We start from the raw sequence: 26,357 nt of genomic DNA, 5'->3' as shown, positions 1-26,357 counted from the left end.
CACAGTCTAAGTAGAAGTAGACAGGCCTGTGTGTGTGGTCTTCTTGGTAGTCCTGGAATCACTATACTCTTTTTGTTCTTTTTGGAATTGAAGGCAAGTTATTACTGGTGCACCATACTGTCAGATTCCAAACCTCCTCCCTGTGTACAGTGTTGTTGTTTTCTGCACTTAATAAATATTATAAGCATTTAAATAATTCTGTCAGGTTAGCACATAATGAGCAACTAACTAGCATTAACAGCAAATAGTACAGATGTTTCTCTCAAAAATCCTATTATATACATATAATTAAACTGTAAAGTTGGCATGTCTGTACATCAAAGATATTTGAGAAAAAATAACTCTACTTAACTGGAAAAATCCTTTATATCATAAACATTTTGATCATTAGTTCATCTCAAAATTAACAGATGGCCCTGTAAATTTTTTTTATATGCGCTTATAAGTGCGCAACTGAAATCAACTTAATAAACGTGATCTCACGTCTTCATTCCGCGTACTTCATGTTCGCACGTAAAACATTTAGCTCATTACAAAATTCAACAGATTGTGTTGTACATTTGTAATACACGCTTATGTGCAAGTAAAACTAATTCAATTCATATGAACATCTAGTGGGCTATACGATTATGTGCAATATAAATAATACATTCTTTCATAGCTCATTTTTTTGCTAGCTGAAAAAAGAAGCTAAAAACGTGTTTCATAACCTTTTAGCCTGAAAGCTTTAGCAAATATTCTAAACAATTATGAATATGGTGTAAAAATGACCAAAATCCTCATTTCATTTTGAACACTCAGATATGATGTTGGAACTAAGACCACATTCTGGCAGCTGTCAATCTCCCCGCTGAGAGAAACAGATGAACATCCAAACAGTTAGGTGTCACATACATGTCTGTGAGATGAGTTATATGTTTAAAAACAACTTTAGCACTGTGAACATTTTAGATCTGGCAAAAAATCTTTATTTGAAGAATACACCTTTAGTTGATTACATGTTTGCCTTGCAAGGGAGATGGTTCCGATTCATCACACTGGCTGTACAGTCAGGCTTCACAACACATGCATGCAGTCGGATCAAATACTTGTTTTTCACTGTGTGCTTCACAGAATGTGTCTGAAAATAAAATTCATCATGAAAATAAAACTCCATATGATAAAACACCGTCTTCAGTATAGACATAAATATATTATACATACAGTACTGACAGAATAGCTTGAATCACAGTTTATATATATATATATATATGTATCAGAAAAAAGGTCACGATCAAATTAACAAATCAGGCACAAAATGATACAACAGGAAATCGGAGTTATCAAGACAGGCACGAAGCAAAAAGAGATATGAAGATTATTGAAAATCTGAGCTTGTTTAATCTTCACAGGTTTTGTAAGTGCGTTGGATAAAGAGGCTTATTCGGACAGAAATGTGTGCTTGGTCTTGGGTCTATTCAGAGGGAAGAAAAATTTTTCTTTTTCAGGGCATTTTGGGGAAAATACAATGCCGTTACATACAGTAGAGGCAATGTATCTCGTAATGGAAAGATACGTCAAGTTTTCGTAGCTTAGAGTGGCTAAAATGGAATGAGATGCAGTTAGCCTCCATTTCTGCATATATCAGTGTGTGACCTTGGAGGTATGTTGTTGATTACTGTTCAGGACTGAAGATGTAGTCTAAAGCCTGTCTTTCTGCTGCGGCAATATTTGGGTGCCACAGATCGACACTGAAAATCACCCTCTGGCCATCTTCAGGGCCACCTGTTGTACAAAAATAGAAATTAAAAACTTGGGTCAGATGTTCAACAGATCTGATGTCTATGCCCATGCATTTATAATCAAACTTTACTGCCAACTTATTATTTTGTGACTTCAATGGTATTTATTTCACTAATTATTTCAACACTTACCATTATGGGAGATAGTATGCAGAAAAGAGTCATCCACTAGGAGGCAGTGTCCCTCAGACCAGCACTGCGGCTCACCCCCTACCACCAGTTCACACTGTGCAGGAGTCTGGAGACCTGAGGGACATGTGGGATTTGTGAAAACATACATAGCTGTTGTTATGACATTTTCTGTAAGGAACGCATCTTTGTAGCAATCAGAACTAAAGCTTGTATTGATGCCTTATATTCTCCTACACAGTTGTCAGGATGGGGGCTTGAACTATTTTTAATCTTTAATGCTCTAGACATAATTGTTTTTATTTATTAGATTATTATGTGGCAGTACGGTGGCTTGGTGGTTAGCGCTGTCGGCTTGCACCTCCCAGGTCTGGGCTTGATTTCCCGCCTCGGGTCTGGTTTAGCGTGTTCTCCCCGTGCTTGGTGGGTTTCCTCCGGTTTCCTCCCACAGTCCAAAGACATGCAGATTACACTAATTGGTATTCCCAAATTGCCCGTAGTGTGTGTGCCTTGCGATGTATTGGTACCCCTTTCATGGTGTACCCCGCCCTGTGCGCCCCCCTCCCCCCCACGTGACCCTGCCAAGATAAAGCGGTGTCGACTGAGTGAGAAAGATTTTTAATGTTATAAAATGAAAAGGAATAAAATACCATGGGATGTGCTAGTGAAAGGAAAGTACCCTGTGCTTTATAGATATACTGTATAATTTTATAAAATATCAGAAAATTTAATCAGATAGCTCCAGAGATTTTTTGTAATACTGAATAACCTATTTTTTTTTCCTGTGTGATGTGCTAAGAAAGGATTTCCTATTTCTTTCATCATTATTGCATTAGCAATTCTGTAGAGTATCTGGCCGTGTTTATTTAGATATACTTATACTTACCCAGATGGCACCGGAGGCGTGTGTTGGTGGGCCCATAGGTTCCTCCAAGTGTGGCCCCAGGCCCCAAAAGGCAGAAACCTGCTGAGCCAAGGGAGTTACTACTGATGAATGTTCTTAGGGAGAGAAGGATACGGTACGTACATGGACATGCACGGCAGTTACTTGCCACACACACTCCAGCATTGTAGAGCGAGAACAGTGTCTGACCCTGAGAAGTGACAAAAACAGAAACAAGGTTTTAGAAAAAAAATTAAAAGGCTGTATAAGCTACAGTTAAGCCATGTTTGATGAATGTACATGTATGATAAAGCAAAGCAGGAAACCTTTGAGTGGTGCGGTGCAGATATTGATTTGAGATAGTGAGCATGTAAGTGACAGTAAGTGAAAGCAAGTGAGTGAAAGTGAAGCAAAGAGAAAGAGAGAATAAGAAAGAATAAGAGAGAGAGATAGTGAGAGATGCTACTTGATAAATAATTTGATTATATATACTTAATTAACACATATTTAGTAGATCAGTGTTGCTGCAAAATCTACATCTTACATCTACAGTGGCTTAAACAAAGAACCAGGAAGTTCCTGACGATCTCAAAATGTACCTTGATTGATGTGTTATGCTAAAGATGACATTTTATTTTAAGTCCACAACTGTTATTCAATAATAAAAAAAAATCATCAGGGTTTATTGTTTGAATCCTCCACACTAAAACAGCATTAGATTTTTTCCATACACTATACAGTATAATCACATTACTTTACTTTATATTTCACTATATTCCTTTTATTACCTTAGGTCCTTGGTACGTCCACCCCAGCTTTGTGTCAATACCTCTCTGGTAAACAGCCTGGAATTCAGCAAGAATAATAGGATAGCTGGCCTCCAGGACCTCGATGTCATGCCGATGAGCATCCCGTGGGTAGAAAGGGATGCTGGGAACATCGGGAAGGTAGAAGAGGTGGGGCTTTTGAATGGAGGAGCGATCATTCATCCTTGTCTAAAAAGAATTGGAATCCAGCAGAGAGAGAGAATAAAAGTAAAGGTTCAGATTCAATACAAGGCATGTCATGTGTAAAAAAAAGAAGTACACTCAATTTTCTGACATGGACTCCAGTCCTGGAGGAACACAGTTTAGTGGAATGTAATTGACATTTATGCACAACCAAAGTTTGCTTTTCCTATTATCCCCTACAGGGCAGCACGGTGGTGTAGTGGTTGGCACGGTCGCCTTGCACCTCCAGGGTCCGGGATCGATTCCTGGCCAGGCTCGATTCACATCTCTGTGTGCATGGAATTTTCATGTTCTCCCAGTGCTTGGTGGGTTTCCTCCGGGTACTCCGGTTTTCTCCCACAGTCCAAAGACATATAGGTTAGGTTGATTGGCGTTTCTAAATTGCCCATAATGTGTGAGTGAGTGTATGTGTGTGTGCTCTGCGATGGATAGGCACCCTGTCCAGGGTGTACCCCGCCTTGTGCCCTAAGCCTCCTGGGATAGGTTCTAGGCCCCCGCGACCCTGAATATAGGATAAAGCGGTATAGAAGATGAGTGAGAACGTGACCAAGTATCCTCCACTGTAAAATTTTAAAAATACAATGCAGCCAGTATTTACAGATGGGCTTTTGTGTTTAGGGTCAATCAGTTACTATAAAAATCAAGTAAACTCTTTTAATTCAATTTAATTCAATTTTATTTGTATAGCGCTTTTAAAAATGAGCTTTAAAGAATCAAAAGAAAATAGTATGTCCTCTTTTGGGACACTAAAACCTTCCCCAGATTGGGGATCACTTAAAATTACAGTATATTGTAACGCCATACAGAGAGTCTTCCGTTTCCAAAAAATTTCAAGTAGAACCTTCTTACAAGAAAACTATTCCTACCGCCAGTTACTGAATATGTCTCTTTCTCCACCACAATGAAATGGTAGAAAACATCAACATGACATGAAGCAATGTTGGTGTCTAACTTTATTTCTGGAACTTAAAATAATATATATATTTTTTATTAAACTCTGATATCACATTTGGGTTTCCTCCCACAGTCCAAAGGTATGCAGGTTAAACTAATTGGCATTCCCAAATTGCCCGTAGTGTGTGAATTAGTGTATGAGTGTGTGTATGTGTGTGTGCCCTGTGATAGATTGGCACCCTGTCCAGGGTGTACCCTGCCATGTGCCCTAAGCCACCTGGGATATTCTCCAGGTCCCCCGTGACCCTGAATACAGGATAAAGCGGTATAGAAGATGAGTGAGATGAGTGATATCACATTCATAAGGTGACATTAACTTGTTGAGTTAGAAGGACTTGACCTTGACACGCTTTCGTTTAAAAATCTGTAATAGTGGAGTTCTGAAAACTTCCTAAAACACTGCTGGTGTTATTAATAAAGAGTAAAGAAAGAAATAAAATAAACAAGTACACTGTTTTCTCTGTTTAACTGTACAGTAGCCCTAAGCATAGTTGCTATAAAATATTTTTGGGATATTTTTATGTTACTTTTAAAAATTAAACTAACCCTACATGCTTTCCTGCTCAGCTTTACTGCTCGTCTCAAACTTAGTCCTTGACATCTCTATCATTTAGGAACTTGACCCCTAACCCAGATCTTTTTTTCTATATGTGTCTGACCTGAATGCGCAGGCCCTTGTGGATGCGGCCCATGCCGGCCCAACTGTAACGCTTGGCATACTCCTGCAGTGATGTGTACAACTTCCTGCTTCCTGTTGCCGCTTGAGCAGGGAATGGAGCATGGCTCAACACCGGCACCAGGTAACTCTTTGTTTCTTCTTCCTCTCCGCTCTCCACAGCGATTGCAGGGGAAGGTTTGGAGACAGAATGACCAGGCTCAGTCGAAGAGCAGCTGGAGGAGCGAGATACAGCGGAGTGAGCCGCGCCAGCTGAGCAGGATGGAGGGTCAGCGCCGACACGGTAGCAATACCAGAGAAAGAGCAGCAGCAGAGTCCACAGAAGGCCACTCAGAGGAAGCCCACCTAGTTCCACACAGGGAGGCAGAGGGAGCAGGTCCAGAGACCACGACATCCTGCCAACAGGCTGAGACACTGGCAGAAAAAAGTGGTGGAGAACAGATGATTGGAGCGAGAAAAAGCAGTACACAGATCACAACAGTTATTAAGCGAGAACATTTTTTAAACAGGGTGGATGAGGAGAGGAAGCGGACAGGAGAGAAAACAGGGTGGCTGATTTAAAGTGAAGAAGGACAGGGGAAATGAAAGGGTATAGCAAATAAAAGACCAATGATTTCTTAGTGATCCTAGTTGGAACTAGTTATCAGGAACTGACCCAACCATGCACTGATATTACATCCAGTGCAATCATGTTACTCTTCCCCAGGGCTTTGCTCACTTAGTACAAATCATTGTTTGGATCAGGCATGGCTGGCTAGCAGTAAAGCAACACTTGTGAAATGATATATCTTTGTGAACAGATGTTAACCTGGCAAATAAAGCAGCGTGCACGAAGCTTCACACTTCCGCATTCGTCTAATTCAAAAAACAAGAATGACTTGGTCTTGTGCTTATTCTCCTTGTGCTGTTGCATAATCATGGTTCCTGCAGCCGCCTGCGGGTTTGTGTTCACGTTGCTCGCGCGGGACTGACTCCAGAACGAGGCAAAGCATCCCAGCGAAGCTGCATCGAAGCTCTATAACGTCCATTCCTCCGCCGCGCGCATCGAGCTCTGCTTGTGTTCGGAATTGCTCTATGTGTTTGGCTGATCACGGCGTGTTGACTTACCGCGTCTCGGCTGCTCACTCGGTATGTCTTTGCCCCCTCGCTCTTTCCGCCTCCCCCCTTCCGTGTTTTCCCCGCCAGTGAGCGAGTGTGTGTGTGTGTGAGAGAGAGAGCGAGTGTGTGTGTGTGTGTGTGTGTGCTGCAGCGCCGAGCGTACAGTGGGACTGTCATTTCCGTGCGCTTTTACGGAGTGCACTTTACGCGCCTTATTAAAAAAAAAAAAAAGAAAGAAAGAAAACTGCGCACAGGGGCTGGTGATTAACCGCAATATCACTGTTCCGCCACCGGGTGGCGCGATTTATTATAGAAGCAGTAGATGGGCTACACATCGACGCATCAAACAACACGGGACGTTTATGGCCGTTCCACCCACATAAGCGCCAATCCCTCGGACTTTGGATATTAAACACCGAAGAAAGGAACGACAAGGTGAGAGAACCCGATGGTTTCATTCGTTATGTGGAGGTGCTGGCATCCCCAGCGAGCCTGCATCCATCCCCATTGATGCTAAGAGCGCCAAGAGCGAGCTGATTATCTAAACCGCGCAGAGACTCTTCTGGTATTTCTGGTGAGACAGAGAGACAGACAAGGAGGAGGGGGAAAAAAAAAACATAAGAGCTGTTTAATAGTAAGGGTTAGACTTGTCAAAAATAAATTTAAAAAAGAGCACATAAGGAGACGACGTGTAGTACAAGGTGAGCAGTCTGGTCAGTGTTTTTTGCTCGTCGCTTCGCTGCCTTGAACGCATCAGAGTCGAGGTGTTTGCGCTTGACAGCAACCTGCATAACGATGCATGGTCTAGCTCAGAGCAAGCACATCCCACATTTTTATTCGAACGTTTCTCAGGATGAGGCCTTATTTTACGCGCAAGTGTTTAGGTGCTGATGCGTTCGGTGCGTCTTGCGAGATGGCAAAGGAGATGTTTGCAGAAGGAATGAAGGCCAGGATGGAGGAGGAGGAGGTTTTGGAGGAGGAGGAGGAGGAGGAGGTCGGGTTCTAAGCACATCTCAGGGTGCAGGAGAAGGAGAAGTGGGAGCCTCATAAATAAAGAGAGAGGGATGTGAGGTTTATGCCCGCCGTGTCAGCAGCGTCTCTCTCTCTCTCTCTCTCTCTCGCTCTCTCACACACACGCGCGTCACACACACACCACCGTCAGCTTCTGTTATATATATTTATTTGTTTGTTTAATTATTTATTTAAATACGTGCAATTAGTATTCTTCAAATCCTCCATTAATTTATACAAGACCCCGCGCCGTATCTTAATCTCCGTCGGCAGATTGCAGGAGCCAAAGGGTCGTTATTAGGAGTCGTAACGACTGATCGCTAATCGCAGCAAGGAGGTGACATCACTGATGCCAGATAAGAAAAGGTGGAGGCCCTGTGTCATCTTTACCATATGTCCTCGGCGAGATCCGCGCCGCGCTATGTGATGCCAGATTGGGGTGGTTTTCATTTATTTATTTACTGCATGTTTGATTCCAGATCATGGCTGGTCTTACATACAGAATTTTGCAGTACATCAGCTTTTATACTGTAGTAGCTCCACAGTTATCCTTTACTTGCATAGTTTATTGATGCAGAGTTGACTTTGTAAAGATACCACAGTTTGGCATGGGTTCTGGTAAATCATGCCGTTACATTTAGGATGCAGAAACAATGGCCTCATGTTTTTATTTATTCAATAAGTGTTTAGGATATTTAAAGTGATTGGCGGTTTGACTCTGGGCCTCCAATATGTGTGCCTGGAGTTTGCATGAATTCTGGGTTTCATCTGGGGACACCAGTTCCCCCCATAGTACAGTTTCTCCAGTGGTTGGTTGGCATTTAATGATTGCCTGTAGATTGTGATTGGCTGTGTGAGTTGGTGTGTGCATGCAAATCTGAATTGTGTTGGCACTCATCCAGCCTTATGCGCTGAGCTCCATAAAAACCCCCATTGTTAATTTAACACTTTCAGAGTTTTTATGAGTCCAACTGGACGTATATAAACACTGTAGGGTATTAATGCAAACACTGGGAATTTTGCTGTGTAAGAGAGACTCCAGGCCCCCCTGTGACTCTTAAGAGGTATGAAAGGAAAATTTCTTAGGTAATATGTAAAGGGCATTATGTTTACAAATATGTGTTTAAGCCATTTATGTGTTGCTTTTATACTTTTCTGACATTTGGTGTGGCTTAAAGTTCAGTTTTTTTTTTTTAGTTTAATATTTAATAAACATTTTGGCAGTAACCATGTAAAACAGCCAGTGGCCTATTCTAGGATCTGATTGCCTTATTTGACTTGCATTGTGTGATAAAGTGATCCTAACAGCCACAAATTAAAAAAACAATCAAACATTGCACATGATGTGTAAAAAAATGGTCAAAACCTCTTTGCCTATTAATGCAGCAAGAAAATAGACATTGGTAGCTATCACTAGGTGCTTTATACACATTTTGTGCCCAGTCATCGTCTGACATTGTTCAGCAGAGACTGGGCCAACTTTTTTCTGGTCTGCTAAGTTGAGAGTTTATATTGGGTGAATATAAAGAATAGTTACCCAAAGCATATCTACCTGGGGTAACTAAAGGTTGCGTTATTGTTTTGGAAAATATTTAATCTTGCTTTCTTTCTGATTTTCTCTTTCAGCTTGCTTTCTCTCATACTTCACCATGGTGTCCACAGTTCTTGCTGTGACACTGTGTGTCACACTCATGCACATTTGCATGACTACAGGTAAGTAGTTCATATTCATATTTTAAATGCATGTTAATGGATGTGCAAACAATTTTAGATTTAACTGTTTTAAGTTTCATGTGTTTGGTAATAACATTTTACATCCCGATCAATAAAAAAGTAAGTCAATGTTGGATCAGTCAGATGGTGTCCAACCCAACATGATGCATTCTTTGCTCTCTCAGGTGCAGCCTTTCTCACTCCAGATTCAGATGCTCCTCCCACTATGACTTCTAATCCCCGCCCCCTGGGTGAGTTGATCCATGCTGCGCTGTTGAGTAAGAAGTATCTTGGCCATAGGTGAGACTTCAGCTTATGAAGGACATGGACATTGATCCAAACAAGACAAATTAGGCATGACGTAAAATCAAGTACATTAGTACTATTGAATTTTTTGCATTATGCTGCAGTAAAATAATTTATTTTACATTATATACATTGCCCCACTGATTTTTTTCAAGAAACACACAGCCCTTTCATGCATATTAAAATGCTAAGCATTGATCACATTATGGAGTTTGGCTTGAAGGAAATGGGAACAATATTGCCAAGTTTTTTTCCCCCAATTGGATGGTCAATAAGCTTTCAATGTCCACTTTAACTACATATGGTGTATCTTCAGGAGTTTAAATGAGAAAAGTGTTAAGTAAATAGCGCAAAAATTTATTTTTTGTTTTTCAACCAGGGTAAACTCACAAGTTACATATGCATTTTATATTTTTTAAATTTGTCGGTCATGTTTATCTAGTTTTGTCACTGCCAAATCCAAGTATAATACAATCCAAGCCTAGAACTGAGAACTGAATTGCTAATACAACCACTGAAGTGCCATTAGCCACCTGTGTGTCTTTGTTTTGTGTATCTTTGTTTTGTGTCCATGGCTTGCTTTTTCTGAACTCTCAGGCACAACCACTAACCCGACTCAGGCTGTCCCGTCTGTTGAACCTCACTCCACAGTAATGTCACCAGGTGTTCTCACAACTGCCATGACTTCTTCAACTGCCCCCCAGTTTGGCCAGTTAGGAGGGAGGGGTGGTGTAACATCACCACCAGCAGAGGAAGAGACCACAACAACTTTGATTACCACCACAACAATAACAACAGTTCATACACCAGGTATTTTTAAATATAATTAAAGATTTTTTTATTGTCTGGCATTTATACATTAGAAATTAGCTTGTACGCTGCAGATGAAAATCATACAAGAGGTGTACTATATAACTGCTATATACTATATGAGGTGTATTTTTGGGGGGGGAAATATGAAGGACATATCTGAAAATGTCTGCATTTTATAGCAAACTGCAGGTCCTGCTGATCAGCAAAGTCTGCTTTTGGGAAACTGCCAAAAAAGGGGAAGGAAAAGCACAGCTGCCTTTAAAATGGTGTCATTATTATTTGCTGAACAGTAGCAAAACAAGAAATCTAAGGTAGCAAAGCACTGACTGTTCTGTGCCGTGACGACTGTCTTATATAACATTAATTTAAGTGTACTTGGTCCTTGAGGAGTTCCTGGACTCGTCACAACACTGACTGCATCCTATATCTGAGAAGCCTATTACTATCCTAGACGATTTATATAGACTAAAAAAAAAAAAAAACATGTCTACATTATACTGATGTCAGTTTTAGCTTTTAAGTATGTTGTAGGTCAGCCCCGTCAGTGTCATTATTTGGAGAGGAAGTTTGCTAATTCAACTACTGTATGTCCTGTATTAAGCAATGGTAGTGCAAGATGTTTCAATGTCTAAAAACCTGGACAGACCATTTACATTCCTTTCTTTCTTTCTTCCTTCCATCTTTTTTCTCTCTTTAGTGCAGTGTAATGCAACCCTGACAGGCATGGAAGGCATAGTGGAGTCTCCAGACCAGCTCTCTTCATCAATTCCATTTTCTCCACTAGAATGCACATACAGCATCACTGTATACCCTGGATATGGGGTGGAAATACAGGTATGATCCGGTTCCTGTAGCTTTCACTAGGCTAGATATGTATTAGCTGTGCAGATACCAATACTTACAGTACTTAAAGCAGGTCAATTAAAACAACCTTTCTACAATGTTAGTTAATATTGACTTTACTGGTGTGTCAGGTGAAGAAAGTGAACTTGTCTAAGGAGGAATCTCTGACTATTCTGGGACTGGATGGCTCCGTACCTGAGCTTTTAGCCAATGAGACAATGATCACTGAAGGACAGGTGATACGTAGTACAACAAATCAGGTGCAGATTCACTATCGAAGCCTGAAGCAGACCAATCATGGCATTTTTACCCTTCACTACCAAGGTAGCTCTTTTAAAGAGGATTGCTATTTTCTAATTAGCCACAAGACTATTGACTGGTCATTGACTGCACTCTGTTTTGTTCATGTACTTACTTTCAGCATTCCTTCTCTCCTGCCCATTCCCTCTCTCTCCTGAGGGGGGTGGTGTCACTGTGACTGACATTCACCCTGGGGGTCAGGCTCACTTCCACTGTGACCCCAGCTTTCAGGTCAGAGGTCACGAAGTCGCCACTTGTCTCAACTCCACCCGACCCCATTGGAGCACTCCTGAGCCTCAGTGTATGGGTGAGGAGAGGTTACATTCTTTAAGGTGGAGTTTGTGAGTTGTGCGTCATGTTTGAAGGTCACTTTATGTGAACTAATAATATCCTGTAGATATTTTAAGCAAGAGTCGGTAAGATTATGATGGATATCACCAACATCCAACCAATCAGGACATGGATCCTCTGTTTTCTCGTAAATCCAAAAAGTGCACCTATCAATGCACTAGCATTAATATATTTCCATGTCTTTATGGGGTTTTGAAGCATGCACTTACAACTGCGGGACTATACAGTACTGTATAGTTTATATCTCTTGCGTTCTAAAATCATTAACTTCAGCTGTTTTGTACTGTTTTGCTGGTAGCACTTACAGTAAAATAGACATACATTTGTGCCTTTGTATGTGTCTGTGTGCATTATATAAAGCTGTGTCATGCGGAGGATGGATCAGAAATGCCACGGTGGGCCGTATTCTCTCTCCTACCGTTCCCTCCAGCAGTAACCTTAGCAATAGCAACTTGAGCTGTCACTGGTTGCTTGAGGCCAAGGAGGGCCACAGACTACACCTCCATTTTGAAAGGATGGCTTTGGATGAAGACAACGATAAGTAAGTAATAAATATGCTCTACCCCAAAAGCAAAAAAAGGGAAAAAGATCACAGTATTGTAATGAGGCTCTTTGGTATGTATGCTGTGCAGAAGAATGGTACAATGTAAGTGCATTTTGCTCAACTGTGTTACTGTACTGTAATATACTACTACAATGACAAAGAATCTGCCCCTTCCTGAGTTTTTTTGGATATTTTTCACACTTAAATCATTGAGATTATCAAACAAATTATAAAATTACACAAAGATAACCAGAGTAAATACATAAAAATGCCATTTTGAATTATAATTTTATTTATTAAGGGAAAAAAGATCTCCTAACCTAGGTGGCCCAATGTGAAAAAGTAATTGCCCCCCTGCTAAATCATGAATGAATGAGCTGAGTTAAGTTTCACGTGCCATATCCAGGCCTGATTACTGCCAGCCCTGTTGAATCAAGAAACCACTTAAATAGTGAAGCACGCTAAAAGATCTACAAAAGCAAGAAGATTTAAAGAAATTAATAACCAAATGAGAAACACAGTGTTTGTCTGTAATTTGTTACCAAGCCATTTCTAGGGCTTTTATGACTCCAGTGTTCCACAGTAAGAGTCATTATGGGTTATGAAGCAGGACAATGATTTGAAACACACCAGAAAGTTCACCTTTGAATGGCTCGAAAAACAAAATCAAGGGGTTTTAGAGTGGCCTAGTCAAGTCTAGACTTCTGTAATTCTTGTGGAATTCCTACACAGCTATGTTAAGACCTCATTGCCGGTTATCACAAAAAATGAATAAAAAATAAAAAAAAAATCAGGAAGGTGCAAATACTTTTTCATGGAACTGTAATAGAATTAGGGGTATTAACCCAGTGACAGGTGAACTTTATTATTCTGGTATTTTTTCTAATACTATAGTGACTAAATCAAATAATCTCACCAGTGCCAAATGATTGAAATGGACAGCTGCACCACAGCAGGCAAACATACAAAAATCCATTAGGAAATAGGGCTGATCAATAAGATCAACACGTCCTATTTAGGGTATATTCCCAGACTGGGCCCTAGATATACCGGATAAAGCAATTACTGAAGATGAATGAATGGCTGACTCTGGAGGAAATTCTTAATCTTTATAATGATTAGCTATTTATAGTCTCATAACATATGTTCATGAATATTTATTACAAAGGCAATATCTCCTATTAGCCTTAAGCCATGCTTCCAGATATGAGGCTTTGGTCAGGAAATGGGTTTTAACATGCACATACTGTACAGATTTTAAAGCAGCCAAGCTGGAATTTTCTTTATATACATATATTTGTGTGTACTGTATTTGTGTACATACATATGTTTTGATAGCCAATGTATTAGTTTTTATGACAATATTCCTATATGTTACAATACAAGGCAATTTTAGGACATTGATGAAAGAAATGGTTCAAGAAGCAAAGCTGTTTTATTATTTCTTTATGAAATATATTACCTATTTTCCTTTGTAAATAATACAGCTTACCGTATAACTGGTTAATGATCTTGAAATGTAAAATAGGATTTGTGTGGGTGAAATTAGGTTACAGATTTTTTGTGTGCTGGTTTTTCCTATGTATCCTTGTTTATTATGCTGTTCATCTGTCTCGTTGTTCTATAACACGTTGTTCTGCAATCTTGAAAGACTATCCCACTAAATGTTGATCTGTACCTGTGTATGTGCCTGTTTCTCTTTCAGGCTGATTGTCCGCAGTGGGAATAATTCTAACATGCCCCTTCTTTTTGACTCGGATCTGGACGATGTTCCAGAGCGTGGGATAGTGAGCGAAGGATCATCCCTGTATCTGGAACTAACAGCCGACTCTTCATCCATCCCTCTGTTGATGGCACTTCGCTATGAAGGTGAGAAATAGAGACAAAGAGGTAGAGAGAGAGAGAGAGAACATAAAAAGAACTGTCTTTCTCACCTCACTTTTCATGTTTGTCTTAAGCACCATGAAGTTTCTTCCTAGGTTAATGGTCCACAAGTCAGACAGTCAGAGGAGTATAATTATTTGAATTCAAAGATTTAGTGCACCGTGGTTGTCTATTGTGTTTTACCTCCACAGCATTTGATGGTGAGCACTGTTATGAACCCTATGTCCCTCATGGGAATTTTAGCAGCAGCGACATCGCCTTCCCTATTGGTACAACGGTAACCTTCTCATGCTCACCTGGTTTTGTCATGGAACAAGGATCCGGGGTCATGGAGTGTGTCGACCCCAGTGACCCTCATTGGAATGAGAGTGAGCCTGTATGCAAAGGTATAACCCAACACAAATTATTTGCACAATTCTAACAAATAACATTCATTAAGGAAAACCTCTTAGGGACATTTCAAGTAGTGTGCATTTAAATAAAAAATGTCTGTTAAACATCAACCTCATATTAATAAACCGCTTGCAAAAATGCTAAAATCATTTTTAACGAAATGTTTAAAAGAAAGGAAGAAAAATAATAAGAAGAAGCAAAAATAATTGTTCCATGCGGTTGTTAACATGTTGCCAGGTGGTTGCTGTGGTGTTCAAGGGGGTTGTTGGGGATTTGGTTAGTTTGTTGCTATGGCTTTCCATGTGGTTGCTATGTTGTTAGGTAGTTGCTATGTTATCCTAGGTAGTTGGTAGTGTGTTAGTAAGAATAAAATAAAAGAAACAATAAAAAAGAATGAAAAAAAAACAAACAATAGCAAAAAGAAAGAAAGAAAGAAAAAACAGGGGACTTTATCAACATTAGTATGTCCATGTTATATAATCACACATGATGTTTTGATGCCTATGATATTAATAGTCTTGATGTCTATGATATTAATAGTTCATTTTCTTTCATTTTTTTTATTCCATGATGCATCCTGTCCCCCTCATGTTTTTTTTCACACTTTCACACATCTCTCTATTTTATATTCAGCTCTATGTGGCGGGGAGCTGACAGATGCAACAGGAACCGTGCTGTCTCCTGATTGGCCACAGAGCTACTCCAAAGGGCAAGACTGTGTGTGGCAGATCCATGTCAGTGAGGACAAACGGATTGAGCTGGATGTTCAGATGTGAGTGTGTGTACATGTAACTCAATCCACTTTTATTCCAGCGCATTCACCTAACCAATTGATGTCCTGATTGATGTCCTTTTATGTCTCGCCCAAAGTTTGAACATTCGTCACAATGACATTCTCACTATATTTGATGGCCATGACCTAATGTCCCATGTGATTGGTCAATATTTGGGGTCACGGGAAAGGTTCCGGGTCGTGTCTGGTGGCTCAGAGGTCACCATTCAGTTTCAGAGTGACCCAGATGATTCCACCTTCATTCTGAGTCAAGGCTTTTTGATTCACTATCGAGGTAAAATTATTTTCATCAATCATACAATGTTTTTTTTTTTTTACCCTTTTGCATTTCATTCAATGTTCAGTATTAGATTAGTCTCACTTTTTTTTATTTATTTTCCAGAGGTGGAGCCTAATGACACATGCCCCACTTTGCCACCAATTGAATTTGGCTGGAGTAGCTCTTCCCACGTCTCACTTGTCAGGGGAAGTGTAATAACCTATCAGTGTCAACCTGGTTATGACATTGTGGGCTCTGACATTATCACCTGTCAGTGGGATCTGTCCTGGAGCAACAGTCCACCTACCTGTGTGAAAAGTAAGTCAAATGCATTCAATATTTCATGGTTTCATTTATTAAGGAAGCATGGTTTTAAACCAGTTACTTCTGCTGATGAGAAATGACAGGTGAACATACAGTAAGTCCCTGTTGGAGTGTTAGCCTTTTCCCAATATAACCTGACGGGATAAACCAGGCTTAGTTTAGTTCTTTTATTCTCATGTATTTGCTAAGTACATTACATACAGTAGATATTTGTTTATCTTTACAATTAGATTTATCTATATAGCACATTTAACAATACACATTGTCACAAAGCAGATTTGCATAAACCATTACACTTGTATTACCATATGCATACTAGCAGCCCTATATTATTATGGCATAATGTGTGTAAAAATATAATTATTATATTGTACATACACTATATGGCCTTTGCGCTAGATTTTGAAGGGGGGTTATGGGCGTTTCTATGGCTCATTCAGTCATAAGAACATTAGTCAGGCCTGGCACTAATGTCAGATGCGGAGGCTTGAGGTTTAGTCTGCATTCTAAAATCATCTCAAAGGTGTTCAGTGGAGTTGAGGTCTGTGCTCTCTGCAATGCACTCAAGTTCTTCCACTTCACCCTTGGCAAATCATTTGTTCACACACCTCCTTTTGTGCACAGGGACATTGTTATACTGGCTCAGATTTGGGCCTCTTATTTTCAATAACGGGAAATTGTATGGATACAGAATGCAAAATACACAGTTGTGTGCTTTCAGTGCTTTAAGTGTGTTTAGGGAAGGAGCACATATGGTGCACTTGGTGTAATGGGCAAGTGTCCAAATACTTTTAGGCATAAATTGTAAGACAACTTTCATCAGTATGAAAATCAGGAGCATACTTGAATACTAGCATGTTTCCATGCTAGTATATAAAATCTGTTAAAGTTGATCCAGGACATTACATGAAACCAGTTGAGGTAGAGAAGCAGTGATATGATGTACTCGAGGAGAAAACAATCAAGCAGCTGCATTCTGGATCAGTTACAGCCATTTGATGGCACACAGGATAGATCAGCAAGGCCATGTTGCAGCAGTCCAGTCCTGAGAGCAAAAATAGACTGGACAGGATCTTAAAGGCTCTTGGTGGAGAAAAATGGCCAGTCATTGTTTTAATATGAAGTAAAACATCTAAAAACAGTTCTCCAGAGAGATTATACAATCTTGATGTAGGGATTCATCTTAATGAATATAAACAGCTTATTCTAACTGGGATTTAGTCTCTGGTGATATGGTGTTATGCATGATGAGATGTTTGCCAAACATGCAGAAGATTCATAAGTGTCTGAGAAAGAAAAGAAAAAGATGAGTTAAGTGTCATCAGCATAGAATTTCTGTGTAAAACCAAATGATGAAATTATACAAAATGTGGATATAGAGTGAAAATAGAAAAGGACCAAAGACTGAACTTTGTGGGACACCACTGGAGAGTCTGTAGATGTGGATCACCTTATTGTCACCTAATAGGACCCTTCCTCTAAGTAGGAATTTAACCAAAACCAAAGTAAGCCGAGGTTGTTAAGGATGGACAAGATGGACAAGTGAAAATTCATGTTGAAGATGAATGAGAGAATGAATGATCTTGTGGCGTATTTGCATAAATGGAGTATCATTGAAAAAAATGGATGACTGTGTCATTTGTTTTGGTGTATATTTAACATAACTACTTGTTTTTTCTGCTTTTGTTCCCGCTGTAGTTCAGCAGTGTCCTGATCCAGGGGAGGTGGTGAATGGAGCACGCTCAGTTCACCCAGAATTAGGCTTCGCAGTTGGAACAGTGGTGCGCTTTACCTGTAATCAAGGTTACCAGCTGGAAGGCCCTAGTCAGATCTCCTGCCATGGCAGAGACACTGGCATGCCAAAATGGAGTGATCGTAGCCCCAAGTGTGTTTGTAAGTGCCATCAATTTTTTATGTGTATTATTTTCTTTGTATGACTTATTCTGACTTAATACAAACACTGATAATTAGATAATAGCATGTTTCTTTTTACATACTGTATTTCTCATCTCTTTTCCACACAAATGCAGTGAAGTATGATCCATGCCCAAATCCTGGCGTGCCAGACAACGGTTACCAAACGCTGTATAAACACAGTTACCAAGCAGGGGAGACCCTGCGCTTTTTCTGTTATGAAGGCTATGAGCTGATTGGAGAGGTCATCATTAATTGTGTCCCAGGACACCCCTCTCAGTGGAACAGTCCACCCCCTTTCTGCAAAGGTATAAAGAGACGACCCAACAAACACACAAATGAGTTGCATTCGAATTAAATACATTATTAAATGCTCGGTGTTTATACTTTCTATAGTGGCCTATGAGGAGCTGTTGGAAGATCACAAACTGGAAGGTAATGCAACTGCAACATCAATACCACATTTGCTGTAACAAAAAGCATGACAGCTTTGCCAAACTAGATACAGTATGGATAATACAAACTCTCAACAATCTTTCTCATAAACAATTATTAAAAAATATATATTCAAGTCAAGTCGAGTGGGTTTGTATTGTCATTCCTTCATATACAGTAGCTTGTATTGGAACAAATGTTTCTTACAAGTACAGGACAAAGAATACAGTTGTGGGCAAGCGTATTAAGCGTATTACTGAAGTAAAATTCAGTGTTTTAATGACATTCTCAAAGTTTTTTCCAGTGAAATTGCTATATAGAACAATATTTAGTATGAATTTTTTTTAAACCAGTTGGATCCTGCTGGACATTTGCAGTACTCACATGTCACTCGCTCAATCAATACCTGCTTGATTGCTTCCTGAAGACCATGTACAGAAGACTTTACCACTGTCCAACAGTTTTCTATTGAGTTTAGGTCTGAAGACGACCCATGGTCATGGCTGCAGAAGCTAAATACCATTACAGTATCACACAGACAGTTTCTTCATAGTTTTCAGTTAATTAGCACAACTTTTTAGCTAGATATGCTAGAACTAATTAGCCAAATCACCAGCTTTGTACTCAGGGAGAACTATAATACGTACATGGCATACTGTTTGTTGCCTTAATACTTTTGGCAACCACTGTACAGTATATGTAATGAGAAGATAAAACACAGGAGAATAAATTGAACATTATTATTTGTATGTACTGTAAGTAAAATTGCTGATTTAATAAAAAAATTTCCAGTGACTTGCTGCATCTAAAAAATTTTTTGCTTAATTAAAGTACAGTGAACTAATTCATAATTATTAGTAGTTTTAGGCTCGAGTGTAACGTCACTTTGCACTGGATAAGCAATGCTTGCATCCTAGCATCTTTGCACACTAGCACCTAAGCTTAATTAATTCTGATCATATACTGTACATGATCATCCATAACATTACAAAACCTTGGTATGGTGTAGGACCACCTTGTGCTGCCTGGGCAGCTCTGACCCCTCGGCACATGGCTCCATGGGACATCTCCATAGGGGTGTGCTGTCGTGTTGGCAGATGATCCTTTGGGTGCTATGGGTTACAGGGTGGGGGATCAGACATGTTTGTCTGGTGCATTTCATGGTCGGTCAATCGAATTGGGAACTGGGGCATTTAGAGGCTGGGTCATCAGTCTTGGGCTGTTTGCCTGCTCGGCCCTGTGCACAGCCAACAATGGCACATGGCAACATGGCAAATGAGTGTTGTGGTGCCATTGTATCATGGCCAGCATTGACAGGCGAGTTGCGCTGCATTGACTTTTCTGTGAAATTGAACCAGACGAGCTAGCCTAGGGCACCCATGATACTGTTTCCATTTACTGATGAATAGTGTTGGGTGAAACACATTACAGTAATTGTAGTAACGCGTTAGAGTACTTGGATTACTCTTTTGATGTAACGAGTAGTCTATCACGTTAGGTCCGTCATTTAAGTACTCAGTTATTTATTTTTTCAAAAATGTAATCAGTTATTTAGACAATTTATGTAATCCGTGAACCAAACAGCAGTCATTCCCAATCCCTTAGTGTGTGTGTGTGTGTGTGTGAGAAAGTCATCCTACAAGCCCTGCTTGCACACTAGTGCTATAATTGCAAGATCAGGATTAATTCTACAATGTAAGGATGTCCAATTCTAATCTAGATATTTAATTTTTTGTAGAAATTTTAGTTATGAACACTGGCATAAGCAAGGATAACCCAGAATAGTGCGACCTTATATTTTTACTGTCCATTTACGGTTCTCTTGCTTCTGTTTAGTCTCTCAGTCATTAGAGGCCTCCCACCAAATGCTGAGTGAGAACATTGCATTGGCCATCATCCTGCCAATCATCCTGGTCATCCTTTTGATTGCTGGAATATACATGTACTACACTAAGTAAGTGTATAAAGTTGTCCTTTGTAACTACTACTACTACTACTACTTATTATTATTATTATTATTATTATTATTATTATTTTGTTCAGTAATAATTTTTTTCAAAAGACACATTCTGGGCAAAATCAAATCATTAAAAATGTCTGCTTTGCACATGTCTACCTCACTATCATCTCTTTTAATAGTTTGTTTCACACTTGTGAAATCCCCAAATCTTTTCCCATTTCTTTAAGGTGGAATAATGCTCTTGCTTACTTCTTGACTAGCTGCTTCAATTCTCCCTTCAAGAAACACCAACTGCATTTAGTATTAAGTGCACAAGTTATTCCTCAGTGTTTGTTGGCAGCCTACAGTAAAATATCCCCGTTCAACTTTCATGTCAGACAAATTGCCTCTTTCTGTAAATTAGGGTGTTTCTTGGCCACATTTCTTGATGACACAGCAAATCTAGAGGTTTCGACTTATATAACTAACCTCAGCTCAACATCTGATCTTTTGAGACTGGTATCCATTTATTCTAGATTGTAACCGAAACTTTTATTATACTGTGTTGGAAATCCTTATAATTATGTGGTAATCCTAAAGTTATTCATTGTATGCAGGTAGGATTGTACATGTGAATTCTCTTTCTCTATCTTTCTTTTTCCTTCAGTGTGTGTAGGTTGCAGTGGAAGCCGCTATTTTGGAAGTCCCTCTCACACACCCACTCTTACAGTCCCATCACAGTGGAGTCTGACTTTAATAACCCACTGTATGAAGCAGGGGTAAGACATTTCCATCAAATCCAATCCAGCCAAGTCGATAGAAACACTGCAGGCAAACATCATTGAACATAATTGAGTGGACATTACACAAATGCTTACTGGAGAGAATGAGATTACTTTGTCGACTGATGTTACGTGACAGGAAAAATGCAGTTATGTTCTTTTTATGGTGAAAATCTCTGTAGAGTGATTATAGCCTGTGAATAAGATTTTCTTGAAACATATAAGAATTTTTTTTTATTAATTACATTTTACTAAAATATAATAACGCTTAGAATTGTTAATAGGATGTGACGCTCACTGAGATACATCAATATTTCATTAGTGTAATTATTGCCAAATGCTAACCACTGAAATGTAAGATGATATTCAGTGATCCTGTAGTGTGTGCTTGTGTGCTCGTGCCCTGTTATGGATTGGCACCCCATCCATAATACACCCTGCCTTGTGCCCTGGGCTCCCTGGCTCGGGGTTAGACCCCATTCGACTCTACACAGGATAAGCTTTGGAGGTAATGGATAAATGGATGAATGGCTAATAGCAAGATAATCACAGTGAACCATTCGATTCACATACAATATGGCACAGCTGAATGCCCTTCCCGACCTAACTCCTCCATTTTATCCGGGCTTGGGAGAAGTCTTATGGATGCCCTGGAGCCAGTTTCTGGGAATTAAACCTGGGCTATGACAGAGCCACCTAGTGGAAAACTTGAGTTATAAATAGTTGAAAATGTCACTCCTAATTGACTGGGGTAATAAATATATTAATTTGTCAATTAATACGCTTCTGTTTCAAGACTCTGTTTTAAGTCAGCTAGCCTATTACCATTAAGAGAAAAAAAACATTTCTGTTAACAGTGAACAAATATATACAGTAATAAGGGAATCAGGCTAATCAATAGTACATATGAATTAATCTGACATGTCTTAAGAATGTATGTCTGACATCTAAAGAAACATTCTAATATAATTACAGTACAGTATATTGAACGCGAGGGATTTTTTACAAATAATTTAGTCATTTTTTCTATTTCTTTCTATAAAGTTGGTCGAACATCTCCAAACCACTCACTGTAAATTCACAAGAACATTTTTGTAGGCACTTAGATGATACGTTTTTCTGTATAATTCCTTCTGATTGAAGGAATCATGTGGATCTGTCTGTTTGTTCTGTTTCTCCGTAGGACACAAGGGAGTACGAGGTGTCCATCTGAAGCAACATACAAGAAAGAAATCAAAACCTAAGAATGGAAAAGAAAATGAATGAAGGATATTATGTCTGTCTCTCACTTGCAGTCCTTTAACAACTATACCGTTCCTTTTTTTCACTCTATTTTCAGTATCTCTCTTGCTCGTTGCTGACTCATGTAACAGTGTGCGTGTGTCGGTGTCAGTGTGTGTGTGTGTGTGTGTGTGTGTGTGTTGTGTGTTGAGAAAGAAGAGACTGTTAAATAGTAAAAAGTAGAGATGCACCAATACCAATACCAGTATCAGGTATACGTCTGATACTACGCTAATGTATTGGTGAAATTGTTCTGATACTATGGGACCGATACCAGTTCACCACAGCAGCTATGTGCAGCCCCTCGTCCTCCAAAGCTAGTCAAAGCGGGTGACAATGTTGTTAACGCCTTCGTTGAGAGAATAAAGTGGAACTATTTTTGTGGTGGTAAAATAAACTGGCAGCACAGTGGCTTAATGGTTAGCACTGTCGCCTTGCACCTCCAGGTCCTGGTTTTGAGGTTTGAACGTGCATAGTGTTTGCTTGTTCTCCCTGTGCTTGGTTGGTTTCCCACTGGTTCTTTGGTTTTCCCCTACAATTCGAAAACATATAGAGTAGGCTAATTAGCATTTCCAATTTGCCCGTAGTGTGTGAATGTCTTTATTGGCCTTCACGGTCTCTAGTTGGACTGCAGAGGTTCCTATATGGATGGATGCAAAAAAAAAAAAAAAAGTGCACTGCAGGAACAGCAATCATGGGTTTGGGTTTTCTCCCCTCTAAGTTTATTGTCAGCAAGTGCAAGTAAGATTAAGCTTGCAAGATATAAGATTACAAGTAAGACTAAGTGCTTCTCTCTTTATTCTAGTCTAGTCTAGTTTTTCTAACCTGACTCGCTGACAAAATATTTATTATGTTTGATATACAAAAATCATATAAGAAGCTCAGAAAAAATAATCACGTCAGGCATGAAAATTTGCTTATATGCATAGGTGCATGAAATGAAACTCATTGATCTGACATCATTATTTGTGAGCATTTGACATGGTACTGACAGTCCCTAAAGAGACCGTTAATTTTTTTTTATAGTTTTCTGCCCTACCCCCGAAAAAGGTTTTTACATTAAGATAAATTTGTAATATATATGGATTTTTCGGTAAGCACAATTGCATGTAGTAATTTTTTTTCCTTACCAAAAAAATAATCCCTAGAGCTTTTAAAGCTGTTTCACTTACCAAAAAAATAGCACATCACCAGCTTGTTGCTGGACATTTCATCACTGATAGTCCGGTCCAGTGTTTATCATCAGTTTAACTGCGCAGTGGATTAATGAGGACGTTACTCCGCAAAGAGTCACTCTACATGCAAAGCAGGTTCTAGGTGCATGCGCTAGCAAGGCCATAGCAGGCGTGTTTGATGACATGGGAAATTCCAAAAAAGTTCTGTTCATGTTGTACTTTGAAACAGAGGTATCGGTACTCTGTATTAGCAAATGGAATTCCAAATGGAGGTACTGACAAAATGTGGTATCGGTGCATCCCTAGTTAAAAGGATTAAGCGTGAGTGTATGGTTTCTCATGATTAGATATGTTTTAGGTGCCTTAGGGACTTAAAAGCGATCAAGGTAGTGATGCTGAGAATGAGGCTCAAAAGGGTATGAGTACAACGGTGAGTCAGCAACTTGTGGGGTGTGAAAGAGAGAGAGAGAGAGAGGGAGAGCGAGAGAGAACTTTTTCACATGGGGAGTGAATAATACAAAAGACAGGAGCACACACAAACACACATAACACGTGAACAAAAACATGATACCACTATACTCATACTCCTGTACACACACACATGAAAAAACACAATATGTTGAATGTAAATATTTTGATTAGATATTATGTATACAAAACCGATGTATACGAAACTGATCCAGTGCCAACGATCCAGTGCCATATTGACATCCCATAATGTGACGTCAGAACCATGTTTCACAAGTTGCCATAGTATTTCCTACATTTATAATGTAATAATGACCAATAATGCCAGCGTTTCATAATGTTCTTTGCTGTTTCTTATAAATCTCTTTCTGCTTAATGTTGAATGACTATGGGATTAAAGGGGTGGAATGTCTTTCATGCTTAGGGCACGCAACGATTGTATATTTTATTGCTTCAGCTTAGGATTCATTCAAACAATTATCCTTACTATCATTGTTTATCAGAGTTGATGTTGTTGCATATGCACTATGTTGACAAAAATATAAAGAAAAAAAATCAGCTGCTTGCTGTGATCGCAGTATCAAACTGAACTGCTTTTTATAATGTTATTTTTTAATTGAATCATGGTTTGTTGTTACTATTAAGCGGTGAATTTTTGTCTCTTCCACTGTGCCATACTTGGAGTCTAGCTGTGGACTCGGTTGCATTGAAGTATTACTAATATTCAATTGTTCATATTATTTATTAATCAACATAATATATTGTCATGAAGGCATAATTTATTTGCTAAGATTTAAGAATAAATAAAGGTCTCTTGGATGGTGAAGGCTTGTCTTATTTTTGTCGTGAATAGCCATGGTCATAAATATAAAATACAGTATAACATACATGGTTTACAACATTTGCTTTTGCTAAAGTTAATGATTGTCTTACAAAGTCATTTACTCAGATGGAAAACAGGTAAAACACTGCTTATAGAACTGCTAGTGAAATTTTATCCATTCCATATAAACATAATTCTACTATAAGTAATAATATATTATAATCCTATATCCTTTCTTATAAATTGCCACTAGATGTGTTAATGTACAGTATACTTTATGTGCACTAAGGCCTGTTTGGGCTGGTATCCCTGTCAGATTCTGGGTGTCCAAGCTGTTAGTGACCTATTATTGATACAAAATTAAATTACCTTTTACTGTGAAATATGATTATAAAATATACTGACACTCAGGCCAGACATTAGTCATTTTGAAAATTTCTTTCTGGCAGGAAATTCTATAATAACATTCTTGAAGTCCAGTCTTTAGACCAGTTTTCTCTAGAGTGGATTGCAATTCCAAAAAGCATTTCTATTCATTTTATTTACATATTAATTGTTATATAATATATTATATAATAATAATTCATATAATAAATGTAATAATGTGATTACAAAGTGTTCTGACCACTTGCATAATAATACAAGCAGGGTCACGGTCTTTGATGACAAGTTTTACTGGGGCCTTTAGATGACGGTGTGTTTTTACTTATAATACAAAATGAAGATCCGTCAAAGGCCTTTTCATGTCCCTGACACATGAATAATCTGTAACCCATTATTGACCCCCTGACTGTGAGGTTTGGATTATTATCTCAGAGTGCAGCGGTTAGCACTGCAGCCTCGTGCCTCCAGGGTCAAAGGTTCAATTCCTGCCTCATGTCTGTGTGCATGGAGTTCACACATTCTCCCCGTGCTTCTTGGGTTTTCACTAGGTACAGTAGGCTTGTTGGGGCATACAATCCAAAGACATACAGATTAGGTTAACTGGTGTTTCCACATCACCTGTGTGTGTGTTCCCTAAGATGGATTAGCATCAGGCTGTACCCTGCATAATGCCCTGTTTCATGGTTTAGACTCCAGTCCCCTGCAACCCTGTTGTGCACAGGATAAGCAGTATAAAAGATGAACGTTGTTGTCATTAGTCTTTTGGCTGCCCTGATCAAGGGGTCGCCACAGCAGACGATCCAATCTGCACAACAACTTGGCACAGATTTAACATTGAATGCCCTTTCAGACGCAACCCTCCCATTTTATCAGTGCTTGGGACCAGCCCAGAATCCAGTGGCTGGAGGTTGGGCATTGGGTGTGTCATCTTATTTATTATAAGATTTTTAATTAATTAATTACTGATTAAATTTAACTGAACACAGGTCTTCCTCGTGGTAGGCAAGAAACCCACCAGTGAGCCACCAGTGACCAGTATGGAAAAGGAATGAATTAATTATCTTACGCTATTTTACTTATTATAAGAATAA

At 39.3% G+C, this 26,357-nt stretch overlaps 2 protein-coding genes across 6 annotated transcripts; one reads left to right on the top strand and one right to left on the bottom strand.

Annotated features, from left to right (window-relative positions):
- Positions 1–945: 945 nt before the first annotated feature.
- asphd1 (aspartate beta-hydroxylase domain containing 1) lies at positions 946–6,770 on the bottom strand. 2 transcript variants are annotated; one of them, XM_053514541.1, is made up of 6 exons: positions 6,541–6,770; positions 5,417–5,847; positions 3,582–3,788; positions 2,797–3,004; positions 1,914–2,027; positions 946–1,764 (listed from the first exon to the last, which is right to left on the bottom strand). In XM_053514541.1, exons 2-6 carry the CDS (start codon positions 5,825–5,827, stop codon positions 1,655–1,657), a joined length of 1,050 nt encoding a protein of 349 aa, XP_053370516.1. In that variant the 5' UTR covers positions 5,828–5,847; positions 6,541–6,770; the 3' UTR covers positions 946–1,654. The 2 variants fall into 2 exon arrangements, with proteins under 2 accessions (XP_053370516.1, XP_053370515.1); XM_053514540.1 differs by lacking the exon at positions 6,541–6,770 and adding an exon at positions 6,242–6,365.
- Positions 6,477–24,885, top strand: sez6l2 (seizure related 6 homolog (mouse)-like 2). 4 transcript variants are annotated; one of them, XM_053514539.1, is made up of 20 exons: positions 6,477–6,561; positions 6,845–6,966; positions 9,169–9,255; positions 9,441–9,506; positions 10,213–10,371; positions 11,072–11,208; positions 11,349–11,541; positions 11,639–11,824; positions 12,229–12,409; positions 14,118–14,281; positions 14,488–14,682; positions 15,323–15,461; positions 15,560–15,756; positions 15,865–16,059; positions 17,764–17,958; positions 18,096–18,287; positions 18,376–18,414; positions 20,251–20,368; positions 21,021–21,132; positions 22,319–24,885. In XM_053514539.1, exons 3-20 carry the CDS (start codon positions 9,192–9,194, stop codon positions 22,346–22,348), a joined length of 2,562 nt encoding a protein of 853 aa, XP_053370514.1. In that variant the 5' UTR covers positions 6,477–6,561; positions 6,845–6,966; positions 9,169–9,191; the 3' UTR covers positions 22,349–24,885. The 4 variants fall into 4 exon arrangements, with proteins under 4 accessions (XP_053370514.1, XP_053370511.1, XP_053370512.1 ...); XM_053514536.1 differs by having other exon boundaries at positions 10,159–10,371; XM_053514537.1 differs by lacking the exons at positions 6,477–6,561; positions 6,845–6,966 and adding an exon at positions 7,015–7,105 and having other exon boundaries at positions 10,159–10,371.
- Positions 24,886–26,357: the final 1,472 nt, after the last annotated feature.

This window comes from Clarias gariepinus, chromosome 16, assembly GCF_024256425.1.
Source record: "Clarias gariepinus isolate MV-2021 ecotype Netherlands chromosome 16, CGAR_prim_01v2, whole genome shotgun sequence".
Taxonomy (NCBI): Eukaryota; Metazoa; Chordata; class Actinopteri; order Siluriformes; family Clariidae; genus Clarias; species Clarias gariepinus.
The sequence above is the reverse complement of the archived record's forward strand: the minus strand, read 5'-3'. Positions and strand labels throughout refer to the sequence as shown.

Excerpts from the sequence above, each read along its gene's own strand:
- asphd1 (XM_053514540.1), bottom strand. The coding sequence starts at position 6,284 with ATGCGGAAGTGTGAAGCTTCGTGCACGCTGCTTTATTTGCCAG. Across the intron at positions 3,789-5,416 it reads ACAAGGGCCTGCGCATTCAG|ACAAGGATGAATGATCGCTC; the intron begins GTCAGACACATA and ends AATTCTTTTTAG. Across the intron at positions 1,765-1,913 it reads GCATACTATCTCCCATAATG|GTGGCCCTGAAGATGGCCAG; the intron begins GTAAGTGTTGAA and ends TTTGTACAACAG.
- sez6l2 (XM_053514536.1), top strand. The coding sequence starts at position 9,192 with ATGGTGTCCACAGTTCTTGCTGTGACACTGTGTGTCACACTCATGCAC. Across the intron at positions 11,542-11,638 it reads TTTTACCCTTCACTACCAAG|CATTCCTTCTCTCCTGCCCA; the intron begins GTAGCTCTTTTA and ends ACTTACTTTCAG. Across the intron at positions 20,369-21,020 it reads ATATACATGTACTACACTAA|TGTGTGTAGGTTGCAGTGGA; the intron begins GTAAGTGTATAA and ends TTTTTCCTTCAG.